General features: G+C 48.6%; 1 protein-coding gene across 3 annotated transcripts in view; it reads right to left on the bottom strand.

Annotated features, from left to right (window-relative positions):
* Nucleotides 1–7,749: 7,749 nt before the first annotated feature.
* PRSS55 (serine protease 55) overlaps nucleotides 7,750–15,473 on the bottom strand; it is a 40,083-nt gene continuing 32,359 nt past the window's right edge. For all 3 annotated transcript variants that reach the window (XM_060184915.1, XM_007517283.2, XM_060184916.1), the window contains exons 2-5: nucleotides 14,622–14,811; nucleotides 13,645–13,895; nucleotides 12,136–12,278; nucleotides 7,750–8,104 (exon numbers count right to left, since the gene is read on the bottom strand). In XM_060184915.1, the coding sequence (XP_060040898.1) occupies nucleotides 7,799–8,104; nucleotides 12,136–12,278; nucleotides 13,645–13,895; nucleotides 14,622–14,811 (890 nt within the window). In that variant the 3' untranslated portion in view covers nucleotides 7,750–7,798. The remainder of the gene's footprint in view (nucleotides 8,105–12,135; nucleotides 12,279–13,644; nucleotides 13,896–14,621; nucleotides 14,812–15,473) is intronic.

Below are 15,473 nucleotides of genomic sequence, written 5' to 3'. Positions count from 1 at the left end.
CTATGTGTACTTAACAGGATGCACCATGGCCTGACCCTGGAGAACTTTCTAGTGAGGCTAGTACAGCACACACAAAGTAGCAGGCATGCCTGTGTTTATCCCAGAAAGCATGGGATGGCATCTCTCCATAGTCACTGAGAATACATGGAACAGTTCAGACTGGGGAGACACTGCCCCCTAGTTTAGTGTCCCTCTCTGACCCTGCTCCTGGGAACATGAGTTATAGTGCTGGATCAAGCAAAGGAGGGCTCTCCTTTCCCTGGAATAAGATGACTAAGAAGCAATGTGACAGTGACTCTGGTCCTCTGTTCCCTGTGATTCATGGACCTCATTTCTGCCTTCTATGGGACACTTCTGTTACCCACCATGGAGAAATACACTTGTGCCAACTCTCCTTCCATCCTTCCATCAGAAATAAGTGGATAAGGAAAGGCATGAAAGAATGAGTTCATTTTAAAGTGCAGGTGCACTTCTGGGACCCAAGAGTGCATGTATATCTCACTCAATCATTGTCCTGGGAGGAAAGCCCACAAACAAGGAGGCAGGCAGGAAGAAGCCTTATGTTCAGGATTGCTTCCTGTGCCTTTTGACCTTGAGCTATGAAGCGTGACCTCTATAGCTTGTTGAGCACAGACGGCTTTTCAAGGATATCCTTCCCCAAACTCCCAGAAGGAGGGGCATTGGACAGGCTCACAGCCCCCATAGTCAGCGCTTCCTCACACTCACAGGAGGATGGGGCCCACAACCGCAGTGTCAGGGCCATCTGGGCATCTTCCAGGGAAGCTGGCAGCTACAGAAACCACAAGGTGGTCCTACCTAGAAGGTGGAGGTTGGGGGTGGGGTCTGGGCACATTGTGGCTAATAGAAAAGAACAATGTCTTAAGGGAAGAAATTGATTTATTGACTCATTTGAATAAGTAAGAACATAGGATACCCAAGCAAACACCCTTTGCTCAGGCTTTCCTCCCATCCCTTACAAATACAAAAGTGTGTACACACACACACACACACACACACACACACACACTCCATAAGTTGATCACTGGCAGATACAGACAAAGCCTGGAATCTGGAGGGGAGTCTCTAGTGGCCTCACAGTTCCATGGAGGGTAACAGATGTGTCCCATAGAAGGCAGGAATTGCTGCACCAAAGAAGTTGAAACCGGGGATCCGGCGGTGGCGCAGTGGGTTAAGCGCACATGGCACAAAGTGCAAGGACCGGCATAAGAATCCCGGTTCGCGCCCCCGGCTCCCCACCTGCAGGGGCGTTGCTTCATGGCGGTGAAGCAGGTCTGCAGGTGTCTATCTTTCTCTCCCCCTCTCTGTCTTCCCCTCCTCTCTCCATTTCTCTCTGTCCTATCCAACAACGAACAACATCAACAATGGTAATAATAATAACCACAATGAGGCTACAACAACAAGGGCAACAGAAGGGGGAAAAATGGCCTCTAGGAGCGGTGGATTCATGGTGCAGGCACTGAGCCCAGCAATAACCCTGGAGGAAAAAAAAAGAAGTGGAAACCACCCATCCCCACCTCCACCCACAAAAAAACCTTTCAGGGTAATGAGAATTTGAATACAATGCATTTGACTTAAAAAAAAAATCTAGGATCGGCGAGAGGGCGGAGTTGTATGGAGACACTGCAGGTAATCCTGACCTAGGAAGTGGGGAGGAAGTATTCAACCCAACATTCTCCAGAATGGTCAAGAAAATGACTACAAATTGGGAAAGAGTGTGTGTGTGGTGGTGGTGGGAAGGGCCGGGTGTGGGGAGTGGGGACCTCACCTCTGCTGCCCTCTCAGTTTCAGCAACATCCTGAATATTTAGACCAAGTCAGACAGCTGCCACCAGGTGGCGCCAAGCCAAACAGTGGGCTTGGGTCACCACCCATTCTGAGACTTTGCAGCACCCCAAGCCTTGCATTTTTGGAACCTGGGTTTCTTGCCCCTACCTCCCCACTCCGCTCCCCATCCCAATATCCACTCCTTTCTGGTACTGTTAGGGGTCTGCTTAGGGAAAGACTCCTGGAGAAAGGACATTAGCAACCTCTCTCCCTGCACCCTGCAGGTAGTCAGAAAGAGGGGTGAGAAGCCCAATGGTGTCTGCATCCTGCACCAGCATCTTCCTCTCTACCTGACTGCTGAGGCTGTAAAATGCAAATGAGCGCCTGGACACAAATGCTGCAGTAAATCTCCTTAGGGTTCTGTGTATTCCCAATAGGAACCCACTAGAGAAACTGGTTCTCTCTCTCTCTCTCTCTCTGTCTCTCTCTCTCTCCCCCTTCCCCTCTGCCTCCCCTCCCCCTCCCTCTCCCTCTCTTTCTCTCTTTCTCTCTCTCTCTCTTTCCCCACCCTCCCATCCTCCCTCAGGTCTACACACATTTAAAGCATGGCTTTTCTTCTCTTTCTGTCCCTGCTTTGTCTCAATAAATGCTCATCTCCCTAAAACACAGCTGTCTCTGTTGTGATTCTTCCATGCAGATGTAGAGCTTAGAGAGGACCTCTGGGTCCTTTGCCCTGTTCCCTCTTACCCTTTGCTGTCGAGCTGCGCCGTGGAGAGCCCAGCTAGCTCAGTCAGTAGAGCATGAGAATCTTAATCTCAGGGTCGTGGGTTCGTGCCCCACATTGGGCACCAGGTGTCGAGCTGCTCCATGGAGAAGAGAGAGAGGAGATCCGGAGTGAAGAGGGAACACAAATCTTTATTTGCGCTGGCACCTCAGAGTTGGGTGAGAGAGAAGCAGCTTGGGCCATGTGGAGGTAGCAAAAATGGCCGCCTCATGCAGCAACCTTCCCTGTGTCTAACCACCGAAGTGAAGGGCCGGCAAGAGAGAGAGGTGCAGAAGAAGAAGGGTTTTTATGGGAGTAGCTCTAGCGAGAATGGGAAGGGGGAGGAGTAACCATAGCACTCCAGGGTAGGATAATAACTCTCATAAGAATGGGACGGGGGAGGAGTAACCAAAGCACTCCAACTATCGAGGGAATCGACAATGCCCTCAGGGCACAACATGGCGGAACAGGCGCTCCAAGAATGTCCCAACTCTCTCGGGAACTAGCAATAGCCTGAGGAGACAACATGGCAGATGTGACTGCATCTGCACAATTTCCCAGCACTTTGCTACAGTATTATGGCAGGTTTTTTCAATAGTGATTCAGTCTGGGGTTAGTGGTGACTTTTGTAGTCTGTTGCCTTGTCTCTGCTTTAAGTTCAAGGAGTGGGCATTCTTTTCCTTTCCTATTACAGGCAAAAACTCTGGTTTCAAGACACTGAAAAAAGAAGTGAATAACTAGCTGAACTCTGGCCCTGGGTATTCTGTCTTCTCTTGACTGAGTGTAAAGGCTCTATGTCAGATTTCCAGGGATCCAAGGGTGACATGGTGTGCCCTGCTTTCATAAGATTTTTGCTATCACCTCCTGCCCCTCCTTGTGATTTTGCTGTTGTACCCATATATACCTCTCTTTTGACACAGCTCCATCATTGCTAGATCCATCAAGCCTAGATCCAGGCTTTCCACAATGAGGTCCCCTTTCCTGTTCAAGCTAGGGATAATACCAGGAGCTACAGGAAAGTTCAGTGTCCTTCTGACACATTTAGAGCATTCCTGACACGCAGCAAAGTCTGAACAATGTGTGCTTTCCCTGGGAATCTGAGGTGAACACTCCTACATTTGGAGAAGGCTCAGGGTTTCTACCTCCCACAGCCCCCCCAACCCCCCCCCCCTTGAGTACTGGGCTTCCCAATCAGAATTTAGGCTCACCAGGTCCTGGGGAAGGTAAACCCTCCCCACCCCCAGGGACCAGTTGCATAGTGAGGAAAACCCCTTTCCAGCTCCTGGTCTTAAGCAGAGAACCTGGAAGCCAGGTCATCTTAATATAATGTCTGTCATCTCTGCCTGCTCTGGGTCCAGAGACTGGCACTGGGAGAGAGAATTAGAGGATCCCAGGAAGCTCCAACCAGCTGTCAGGTAAGGAACCTCTTCTGTCTTCACACCCTTATAATTTGTGCCTGCTTCCCCCACCTTCCCACCCCAGGACTCCTGGGGGTTTGAGGGCCTGCTGAGTAACTGTCACAGAATTTGAAGGCAGAATATTTCCAGATATCTAATATCAACCCTTTTGTCTAAAGTCACTCTGCCACCTGGTGGCACTATCTGGGAATTGTAGTCGCATCCGGTCCAAACCTATGCCCTTCAGAGCCTTCCCTAGCGACCTCTCAAGTCCTATTCATTCCAAGAAGCTCTACTTTAGAAAGGCACCCGATTCCATGCAGTGATACTCTTTTCTTTCCTGCTAAGTATGCAGTCTCAGAGAGATCCTCCCAAACAACAGATCGCGCAGACTTCCTTGACCATGGTTGCTTGATCTACAAACTCACTTTCTGTTTGGGGAATGGAACTGTCTTTCATCATGTGCCGCCTTATATATGGCTTTGTGTGGACATCTTCTGGTCCCATCTAGATTGCAAATACTGGAGAGGCTAGTTAGGGAAACTGGTAGAGACCATTTGAAGGAGACTCCAGGCAGGACTGGAGGTGGCATGGAGTGGTGGGAGGGCAGGATGGGGGGAAAGGCAGAAGTAGAAAGCCACAGGTCCCATCTCACCCTGAAGTCTTGCCATTCTGCTCCACCCTCTGATGGCCAGTTGGTGTTACCTAGAGCTGATTATATGTCAGGCTTCACTCATAGTTTTGGTGCTCTGCTCTGCACATCCCTTGGGGAGTCTTGCCCTCCCTCCCCCATCTGTGCCCACAGCTGCTCCTCCAGCAGATGCACCACAGGGTGATCTGGGGACAGCACTCTGGGAGGAAGCTCGGCAGGGAGGGCAGTCTTCCGATGAGCCAGGAACCAAAGATAGAAAATGTCTCTTACTGGGCCCGGTCTGATGGAAAAAATGTCAAGCTCGGGAATGAAGCAGGCACTTTGCATAACATAGCACTGGTGGCCAATTAAGCTATTCCGGGGCCTGGGGGCACTTAGGAATTGTGTGCAGTTTTTATTGCTCAAGACAATGAATAATACATAAGCCTGTACACACTCAGCTCCAATGACAGCTTCTAAATCATACGGAAAGCTTCATTCCAAGTCACACTCCCTTCCAGTTTAGAAAGCCTGGGCTTGGCATCTAGAGACCCCCTCCCCCCAATTTCTTGGTACAACTTTTAGGGGAAACATCCTAAAAATGTGGAATGTGCTAACTGCTTTTTGGTCTGCAAACTGCTTTTTCCTGGTCCAGGAAGAAACCAGGAGAGCAAATCCTTAGAAACCTTGGTAGAAATTCAGCTGGGTGGTTTTACATGGGCTCAATTGAGTACTAACAGTTTGGATGTGCACATGTTTTTTTTTTTTTTCCTAGGGATTTTATTTTCTTATGCTTTATGAGTGTCAGTTTGTAGTAACTCAGAAACTTAAAATGAGTCTACCCAGTAGATCACACATGGTATAATGTGCAAGGACTTGGGTTCAAATCCAGGAAGCTTCACAAGTGGAGAAGCAATGTTATAGGTCACTCTCTTTATCTCCAATCCCCTCTCAAATTATGTCTCTATTCAATAAATTGATAAATAAATAGAAAATAAACTTAAGAAAAAACCAAAAGACCTTGGTCCTTTCCTGGTGGGAGAAGGCCAGGTCAGGCTGGCTGAGTGAGCACAGAGCTTGGGTAACTTTATGACCCCTGAAGTCTGGGTACTACAAGGTAACAGGTGAGAACCCTCTGTAAGAAAAAGGGGCCCTTCATCTGCTGGGGGCTCTCATGCCAAGTGTCACACTTAAGACCACCTTCTGCTTGAGACCACAGCCCACTTCCCAGAAGCCCCAAGACCCTGCTAGGACTAAATCAGGACCCCCCCAAGTCAGTAGAAGAAGCACCGCCAAGGTAGACTAGCCTTTTCTTTCATGAGTAAAACAATGTTAGAAGTCCAAAAGCAAGTGGGTTTTCAGAAAAGGTGGGAAAGATGAATGAGAAGGTTTAGCAAAAGATGGAAGCATGAGATCCCCACTACCCACACCTACTCTCCAGAAAAATGACACCCAGGGAGGCACAGAGTGCCATATTAAGGTAAACTTAGTTGACCTTATGCAGAATGAGTGGCCGTCTTAGCCCTAGATGAATTCCTCACAGGAAGTATTATATAAAACCTGCAATTGACAAAGAGGGCTACGCTGTACTCCCTATTCCTGTTCATGGCTTAGTCCCCCAACTTGGAGAGACCTCTTCTGCAGGTTTCTTGACCATTTCCCCAGCAAGTGAGCAGGCAGGGGGATGCTCCAAACTACACTTAGCACTGAAGAAGCGACTTCCACTTAGCAGTGGCTGAGCAGCCCATGTAGCCGGAGACCTGCATGGCCAGCCCAGGGCTCCTGTCATTGGTTCCATCGGCACCCAGGGCACCCAGGGTGATGACTGGGAGGACAGGGGGCCTGGGCAGCCAGGAAGAGGCACTGACATCTGTGAGGAGGCAGAAGCGGATGCAACATTTAGCGTTGGAAAACAAGATGTGTTTGCCAGGGTTTTGCTTTTTCTTTTCTAAATTCGTAACATTTGGGGAGAGGGGGAAGGAAGAATCCTGATTTCCCCTCAGGGAGGACTAGTGAACCTACAGGAGATGGGCAAATGAGGACAGTCCCTCTCCCTCTATCCTCTCCTGCCCTCTCCCTCTCCTTCTCCTTCTCCTCAACACCTACCTGCTCCTCTTCTCTCCTGCCATCCTCCCTTCCCCACCCCAACCTCTGTCCTCCATCCTCCCTCTACTGGGGCTCCAGCTCATACCAGGTCTCCACAAGTTGACAGGGTGACTTTCCCATGGTGGAATCCCTGAGATATAGTGTGCAGCACCTGTATTTGTGAGGCCTCCAAGCAGATGGGCTTTCCCAGGGTTCCCTGGCCACATTAGTGTGGAGAAGAGAAGCAGAGGTCAGACAAAAGTGGCACTGGGGGTGACAGGTTGAGAATCTGGGGTATAGAAGGATGACAGGAAGGGGAGAAAGTAGGATGGGGACCTGCGGCCTTGGCTGGATTCCCCCAGGCTCCTCAGAAGATACAGCAACATTTTTGGAAATGCAAAGTTTCCCATACCAGCCTGAACCTTTCCACAGGACCTCCAGTCTGACTGATAACTGTTTCCAAGAGAAACAGTTAAAAGGCTTTTCTTCTCTTCCTCTGCTCTCCCTGGTCATTGTGATTGCTGGTCATTATAACCAATGCCTGGAAGCCCTTTCAGGGGGTGTTGGTTATAAAGAGGAAATAGGAACCAGCCCTGGATCCAGCCATACCTGAAGCCATTACCACTCCTAGTTCTTATCTGTTCTTTAATTGTAAAAAGCCTTTCCACCCCCACCTATGCTTTTCTCTAATCTTTTTTATTTAATGAACATTGATTTACAGTGTTATAAAATTTGGAGAGTATGGTTTCACACCTATACATGTGTATATGACTCACCACACACACCACCAAAGATCTAGTGCCTCTGCTCTTCTCACTTCCCTTCCCTATTCCCACCAGTTCTCAACATCTAAGAGTCAATATGGTTACTTATTTATTTTTGGCAAGTTTTAATATATATACCTCCCCCCTTCTGGGATTCAGGCAGTTTAAATTGGGTGACTCACTGGATTGAAAGAGCCCTGATGAAAGCAGAGACCCACACCCACACTGGGCCTCATGCCTGTCTTTCTGGCCCTATTTCACATTATCCACCTCCATTTCCAGTCCCTGGGGACACCATCCCTCTCCAGGGGCACATTCTCACACATTTTCTTGGTGAAAGAATAGCATCTGTTTTATTCCTGGAAGGGAATGACCTAGGCTAGCATGGATGGCAGAAGGCAGAGCAGGAGCCAGAGTCGAGGTCTGCCTGGCTCTAGGAGCTGTGAGTTCTGGGAGCTCCTGGGCTTCTGCTTGTTGGCAGGAGTTGACTTCTGCTTTGCATAAAAGGGCCTCCCCTCTATGTCCATCACCTTCTGGACCCAAAGGCTGTAATTCTCTAGGAGGGTGTAGATGCCTGGTGTGTCCTTCTCTCCGCAGCTCCTTCCCCAGCTGATGATGCCCACCTGGTACCACCTCTTCTCATTCTCTGTGCTGCAGACTAGGGGGCCCCCACTGTCACCCTGTGGGCAAAGAAAACAGTGTGGTGGTGGGTGTTACCTTTCATGTTGTTCCACAGAGCAAACCATAGCCCACTCACCACCCTGCCCCACTCCAGGTGCCAAAGGGAATGTGGGCATCACCAGCCAAAGCCCCCTACCTCAGGTTCATGGAGGGGGTGGGTGCTGTGGCTTGACCTCAGAGTCTCAGACATGGAAGTCTTTTGCATAACCATTACACTGTCTCCTCAAGACATTCACATTTTAGAGCAGTTTTAGGTCACAGCATAACTGAGAGGAAGCTACAGAGATTTCCCAGACTGCTCCCCACCCGCAAATGCACAAGTTCCCTCACTATTGACATGGGGCATGTATTACAGCCAGTGAAGCTACACTGACACATTGCTTTTACCCAAAGGCCACAGTTGACACAGGGGGTCACTCTGGTTGTCATCCATCCTGTAGGTTTGAATTAGTATCTAATGACATGAGTCCAGCATTATAGTGTCACGTCTTTTCACTGCCCTAGCCATCTTTCCAGGGTATTATCCGGAGACACCACCCACTTCCCTTGCACACAACTCTCATTCCACTGCCTAGAGCCTTTAAGCATCACAGATTTCTAGAGCAGGGAAGAATGCAAAGTGATAATGCAAACTGTTTCCCAGATGAGAAAACATGGCTATTTTCACCAGTCACCATCCCCTGCTGCCTCTAAGTAGAGGTGAAGCAGCACGACAGCATCATGGTCAGTGTGCACATGCTCAGTTTATTTTTTCTATTCTCTTGAAAGACAGGCTGGGCATCACTCATTCTCCCTCCAGAAGAGAAGACAGTTATTTTGAATTTCAGTGATTTTCTCTAAGCTCAGGTAGTAGAAAGGCCAGACTGAACAGTCAGCTTCTCCCTCAAATGTATAAGAGTGATGTCCTTATCACTTGAGGGTGTACTTGGGAGACTTTTGCTGTCAGAATACTTCTTTTTTTTTTTTTTTTCCTCCAGGGTTATTGCTGGGCTCGGTGCCTGCACCATGAATCCACCGCTTCTGGAGGCCATTTTTTCCCCCTTTTTGTTGCCCTAGTTGTTGCAGCCTCGTTGCGGTTATTATTGCCATTGTTGACGTTGCTTTGTTGTTGGATAGGACAGAGAGAAATGGAGAGAGGAGGGGAAGACAGAGAGAGAGGGGAGAGAAAGATAGACACCTGCAGACCTGCTTCATTGCCTGTGAAGCGACTCCCCTGCAGGTGGGGAGCCGGGGGCTCGAACCGGGATCCTTACGCCAGTCCCTGCGCTTTGTGCCACGTGCGCTTAACCCACTGCGCCACCGCCCGACTCCCTCTGTCAGAATACTTCTAACCAGCTGGGTTCCAGTGTCACTGCACCAAAAGCATCCCTTTCCTTATCTCTCCACTTCCCCTTCTTGTTAACTCTGATAACAAAGTGTCCCTTATAATATGTCTGATCTCCTAACAAACTAGCCACTTCTGCTGCCTGTTGGGCTGGTCACTTAGCATCTTTGGTGGGGGGGAGGGTTGGATTTTGTCATTGGAGTCCTGGTGCCACCTTAGCCTGGTGTCATGTAAAACCTTGCACAGGCCTTCCTCCTCCTAGAACCTCTCCCTGAAATGAAACAGGAGAGGAAGCCTCGTCTCCACATGGACCAAAGTCAGGACTCAGGGAACATTCTCTCTATAAATAGACACACATGTGAATCACACATCCACTGGTTCTACCCTGAAGGGGTTCTGTGAATCCAGAGATGCTTCGATTGCTTGTCCCTGCAAACTCCCACTCCCAGAACTAAAAAGGAAACTTCTTGGTCCTCCTGGCTCTGGAGAGACATGGAGGGAGATCTGATCCCTGTGCACAGCCCCAACTATACCTCGCACACAATTTTCCAGCCCTTTCCAAAGCTGTTATAAGACTCTCAAACTCATTTGTCTCTGTGTTGCAGAGGGCTTCTTTCTCTTCAGTCCTGTCCCATCTTCTGTCCATGCTCTCCTCTGCACCACACAATCCCTTGAACCGAGACTCTGAGGTCCCAGTTCAATCCCCAGCACCACCATAAGTCAGAGCTGAGCAGTGCTCTGATCTCTCTCCCCCTCTCCTTCTCTCTCTGCATCTTTCTCATTAAAATAACTAAATAATTTATTATTATTAGTTTGCCTGAGGGTTATTGCTGGTTCTTGGTGCCTGTACTACAAATCCACTGCTCCTGGCAGCCATTTTTTCCTTATTGTTGTTGCTGCTTTTGTTTTTGGATAGGACAGAGAGAAATTGAGAGAGGGTAGTGAGAGAAAGACAGACACCTGCAGACCTGCCTCACCACTTGTGAAGTGCAGGTGGGGAGTCGGTAACTCAAACTCAAATCCTTGCTCTTGTCTTTGCACTTCACACTATGTGTGCTTAACCTGGTGTGCTACCACCCAGCCCCCTAAATAATCTTTTTTTTTTGAAAAGTGAATGTCTTGCAGCCAGGTAGGTCATTTGGTAAAGCAAAGAACTTTCACCTGTAATGTCTTGATGTTCTGGTTTCTCTCTCTCTCTCTCTCTCTCAAATAAATAAATACAAATTGAAGTATTTTTTGGGAGGGGAAAGTAGGTCAGATCTGAATTTTAGTCAGCTTGACAGTCCCATAACCAAAGCTCTTCAGCTGTCATGGTGCTGGGTTCTGGGAATTCACACATAAACCGGACACTGTTTCTGCTGCCCTGGAGGAGAGAGGGAAGAAAAGAGCCATCCATGGTTGGCTGTGACCCTATTTTTCTCTAGAAAGTTGCTGGCCCTTCATGGAAGCTGTGCAGTACGATCTTGGCATATGTTTACTTTTATATTTTTGCTCGAATGTGCAACTCACAAACTACTACTACGTACTTTAAAAAACGGAAAGAGACCGGAGTAAGACTCTATCATTTATGATGTTCTATTTGTTCTTTTCTCGTGTTCATATGTGGTGCTGAGAATCAAATCCAGGGACTCTCATGCTAGGTATGTGCTCTACCCACTGAGTCACCTCCTCATACCTACAAGTGGTGCTTTTTAAACATTATATTTCTTTTTATTTTTTAAGCGAGAGATACAGAGACTAGAAACAAGAGCACTGATCAACTATGGCTCATGGTGGTGCTGGGAATTGAACCTGGAACCTCAGTGACTTAAGAAGTCTCTTGCATAGATTAACAATGATCTTCAGCTGCATTTTTCTCCTACCATAGTCTTCGTTAGGACAGTACAAAGGAGAAAAGTATTGAGGGGAGGACCAGGCAGTGGCACACCAGGTTAAGCACAGACATTATAGTGCACATTATACTGTTCAAGCCCCTGGTCCCCACCTGCAGGGGGAAAGCTTCACAAGTGGTGAAGCAAGTCTGCAGGGGTCTCTGTCTTTTTCCCTCTCTCCTTTTTCCTCTCCCCTCTTAATTTCTGTCTGTTTCTATCCAGTAATAATAATAATAATTTTTTTTTTTTTAAAAGTGTTGGGGAAAGCAAACCCACCAGAAATGCAGTAGTTTTACTTTTAAGCATTTAATTTTAACTATTAACATAATCTATGGTTCTTGTTCTAAACTTATGTACGTGTGTTGGAAGATGAGAATAATCCTTTGTCGTGATTTTACATGGTTGTTCAGAGGTTGACTCAGTGTAAAAGTCTGATTTTGGTTTTTAAGAAAAGTGGAAAAAAAAATTTCATGAGACCAGAGCATCACTCTGGCATATGTAGTGCTGGGAATTCAACTCATGCAAGTCTTGAGCTCTAGGTATGGAGCCACCTCTCCAGAGGGCATTTTGTTTTATGAAAGAAACCCCTGAAATGGGAAAGGCCTTGGACCCTTACTCCTCACACATACCTGGAGAAGATAAGAGACATTCACTGAGGGTTGGCACCTGCAGGCTCCCTGGCACCACTCACAGGGGTGCCACTGCCCAGTCCATATGGCTGGTGTCATCATCAAGCCCTGCTTCCCAGATACCGTCTCTTCCCAACACAGAGAGAGAGAGAGAGTCCCCTTGCACTGGCAGCCCCAGGAGGAGAGAAGGGAGGCCCCCTACTTACCTGGCAGGCATCGTAGCTTTTGTTTTTGTAGCCAGCGCACAGCATATTTTTGGTGAGTTTGAGAAACACCTTGGAACATTCTTCCCAATCCATGAGGACCATGGGCACTTTCATCAGGTCATCTGTCATCGAGTTTTCATTTTCTGGCCCACAGAGAAATTGCATTAGATCAGCTCCTCGGTAGCTGGCCCAGTAGCCTTAATACAGCTCACCATGTCTGTGACCACCAGCCACATGCCTATCTTCCTGCCTGTCCTCATGGTCCCTTGTGCTCTACTCCCTTCCTGGAACCCCACGCCATCAGCCATCACACCAGGCTTGACTTCTCCAAATATCCACCCCCTGGCCCCCACCAAGTACACATACTTAACCATCCCTATCACTTAAAACCATACTCTCACGTCCAAGAAGCTATCCAGCCTGACTTCTTGTCCACTGATGACTTCTCAGGCTGTTTCTGCTTCCTGAGCACCTCTTCCTGCTGACCTTCCTGACTGCACATTGTGGCTGAATGTGGGCCTGCACTGTCAGTGAAAAGCTTGCAGGATTCCTGGGCTTGGGCTGGGATTGGGGCTATGGCTAGGGCTGGGATGGGGGCAGGTCTGAGCTTTCTCAGCAGGGATATTTGCCAAAGCCTTTTCTGAAATGGCAGCTTCCAGGAACTTGCTTGAACTGCTTTCCATCTCATTAACTCTAACCACACAGAAATTCCCAAATTCTTTCCCCCAGTGAGCAGTTTTAATCTTGTGAGCACGCATTGGCCTCCTCCTCTGTGTCTACCTTCCGCCCTGGTCAGGCTCAAAGCCCAGAACCAGCTCCTCACCGAGAAACCTCTGGTGGCTAAATGCTGTCTGCCAGAGCCCTGTGGCTCGGAGGCCTCCTGGGACAGGGCTCTTGCTTAGGACTGAGGCTGAACTGTGCTGTTCACATTCTTTGCCCTCCGTAATTGCCCTTAGCTTTGCTGCATCTCTCTGAGGATAGTTCCAGCAGAGCTTTCATAATTCCTTTCTGCCTGGGGTGTATGTTCTCCAGTCTTGGCCCAAGTAACAAATGACAAGTACTGGCAGCTTCATTTCAAAGAAAGCTCCAGGGCCAGCCACAGTGGAGGCCAGGACAGACACCTGGAGTGCCCATAGGAAGCAGGTGGGAAACAGGCCTGAGTCAACCCAGTGAGAGGGTGGGGACCAGAGCGGAGGGGCTCCTCTGGCTAACTGCAAGTTCAAGGTGGGTTGGACAAACACAAGAGTGTCCTGTGCTGGTAGCACACAAATTCACAGGAGAAGGGAGTCTGGGTTAGATCAGTCATTCTGCAGGGCTAAGTTCAGGCCTCTGGGAGCCTCTGTGCATCTTATTTTGCCTAAGTGCTGGCCTTGGCCTCCTCCTTCCCACTCAGCTCTCTCCTGTCTACCTTCCTCCCCTCTCCTTCAGTACTCCTGGCCCATGCTGGAATGCCAGGCATATGGTCCCCCCTTCCTCCCCCCAGAAGCTGGGAGACCAAGAGTCACATACTGGGTTGGGTCTGTCCCCATCCTGTCACCCAGCATTCATGCCATGTGGTGGGGCCAGCCTGCCTGGGCATGCAGATGGGGGTAATCACATCGTTGAACTGGATGGGTGACTTCAGCAGCAGTAAGGCAATGTCATTGTCCATGCTAAGTTTTTTAAAGTCCTTGTGAAGAACAATGCTGGAGACTCTCTTAACTTTCAGGGATGAGCTGCTTAAGTCATTAGTTCCCATCACAACACTCAGGTCTGTTGGGCTGTTGGCACAGAATGGGGCAGGAGAGAGAGGAAGGTCACAAGGAGCACAGAATTTGCCATGTCTGAAACCCCTAAATCCCTTCTAGTTCTTGGGTTCTTGTGGGTATGTTGCACTGGGGTTACTGCTCAGAAGATGCCAGACTTCGAAAAAGTAGGGAAAGAAGAGGACATAACCAGGGACCTACTGGCAGCAGTATCATAGTGTGAACAAGACCTCCCTGCCTCAAGGTGCTAAGGCACAGAGGCATTCTGGGGTTTCCCAAGAGCTCACCCAAGACCTCCTGTCATACAGCACACTGGCCCAAGGGTAAATGAGGGGTTAACCACAATGGGTTTGCCTGCCATCAACTTAGCAGTTCAGGGATAGAATTCTATCTCAATCTGACACTGATGAAACAAAAAGATTATTCAGGGAGCCTCTTCCATATGGAATGGTCAGGAACTTTATTCTAGACAATCCTGCTGTTTCCCCTGAAGCATATGCCATAGACTCCTTGGGTTAGGACCTAGCTTTGGAGGACCCATTTTAAGGCTCCTCCCTCCCTCCCTCCCTCCCTCCCTCCCTCCCTCCCTCCCTCCCTCCCTCCCTCCCTCTCTCTCTCTTTCTGAATGAACCCAGGACCTGGTGCATGCATAATACCTCTAAGCAGCTTTCCCAATGCAACCTTTAATTCTATACCAACAGAAAGAAAGAGAGAGGAAGACACCAAGGCTGTCATACTTACATTATCTCATTTTCCACGCAGTGGGCAGCCGTGAGGATCCACCACTTATTGATGATGGAGCCACCACAGTAATGTATATTCCTCGACTGAATGCTCACCTGCCATGGAAACTCACCCCGCTTTGCCTCTGTCCCTTCTATGATTCTGGAATACTGGGTTACTTCTTCGAAAAGGGGTCTTTCACCGCATTCTGGTGGTGGAGAAGAGAAAGAAGGGAAGACAGAGTTATAACTTAGCCTGGCAGGAGGCTTGCAAGCAGCTGTGTCTTTCTACTCATTGCTGAACTGAGGAGACTGAGTTTGGGTTAGCCAGGCACCCTGTGGAACACCAAGAAACCAATGGAGGGTCTAATTTTGCTGCAGAAAGCATGGGACTTGAAAAGTGTTTGCTCCTCACTCACTCCCACCCCGCAACACTGTAATCTCAGCCTGCCACCAATCCTGTTTCTGCTCTCAGCCAAGATAACACCCAAGAAAACACTTCAGAGACAGTGGTGATAAAATCAGAATAAAGCCTCTTGCAGTATGTCTCTGTTCCAATGGATGGTCCTTGGAACTAATACCTGTGTCACATTACAAGGCAAAAGTGAGTTTGGAGATGAAACTAAAGTTTCTACTCAGCTGATCTTAAAATGAAGAAATCACCCCCAGAATATCTGAGTGGCTGCCATGTGCCACAATGAGTTTTTTATAAAAGTCTCAAGGAAGGCAGAAGACTAGAGACACAGCTGTGAAAAGAAAGTGTGTGGAAATGAGGTGTTGCTGACTTTGAAGATGAGGAAAGGGGCCAGAAGCCAAAGAACAGGAGCCACCTCTAGAAACTGGAAAAGGTAGGCAGAGATTACCCCTAGCT

This window comes from Erinaceus europaeus, chromosome 2 (genome assembly GCF_950295315.1).
Source record: "Erinaceus europaeus chromosome 2, mEriEur2.1, whole genome shotgun sequence".
Classification (NCBI taxonomy): domain Eukaryota; kingdom Metazoa; phylum Chordata; class Mammalia; order Eulipotyphla; family Erinaceidae; genus Erinaceus; species Erinaceus europaeus.
The sequence above is the reverse complement of the archived record's forward strand: the minus strand, read 5'-3'. Positions and strand labels throughout refer to the sequence as shown.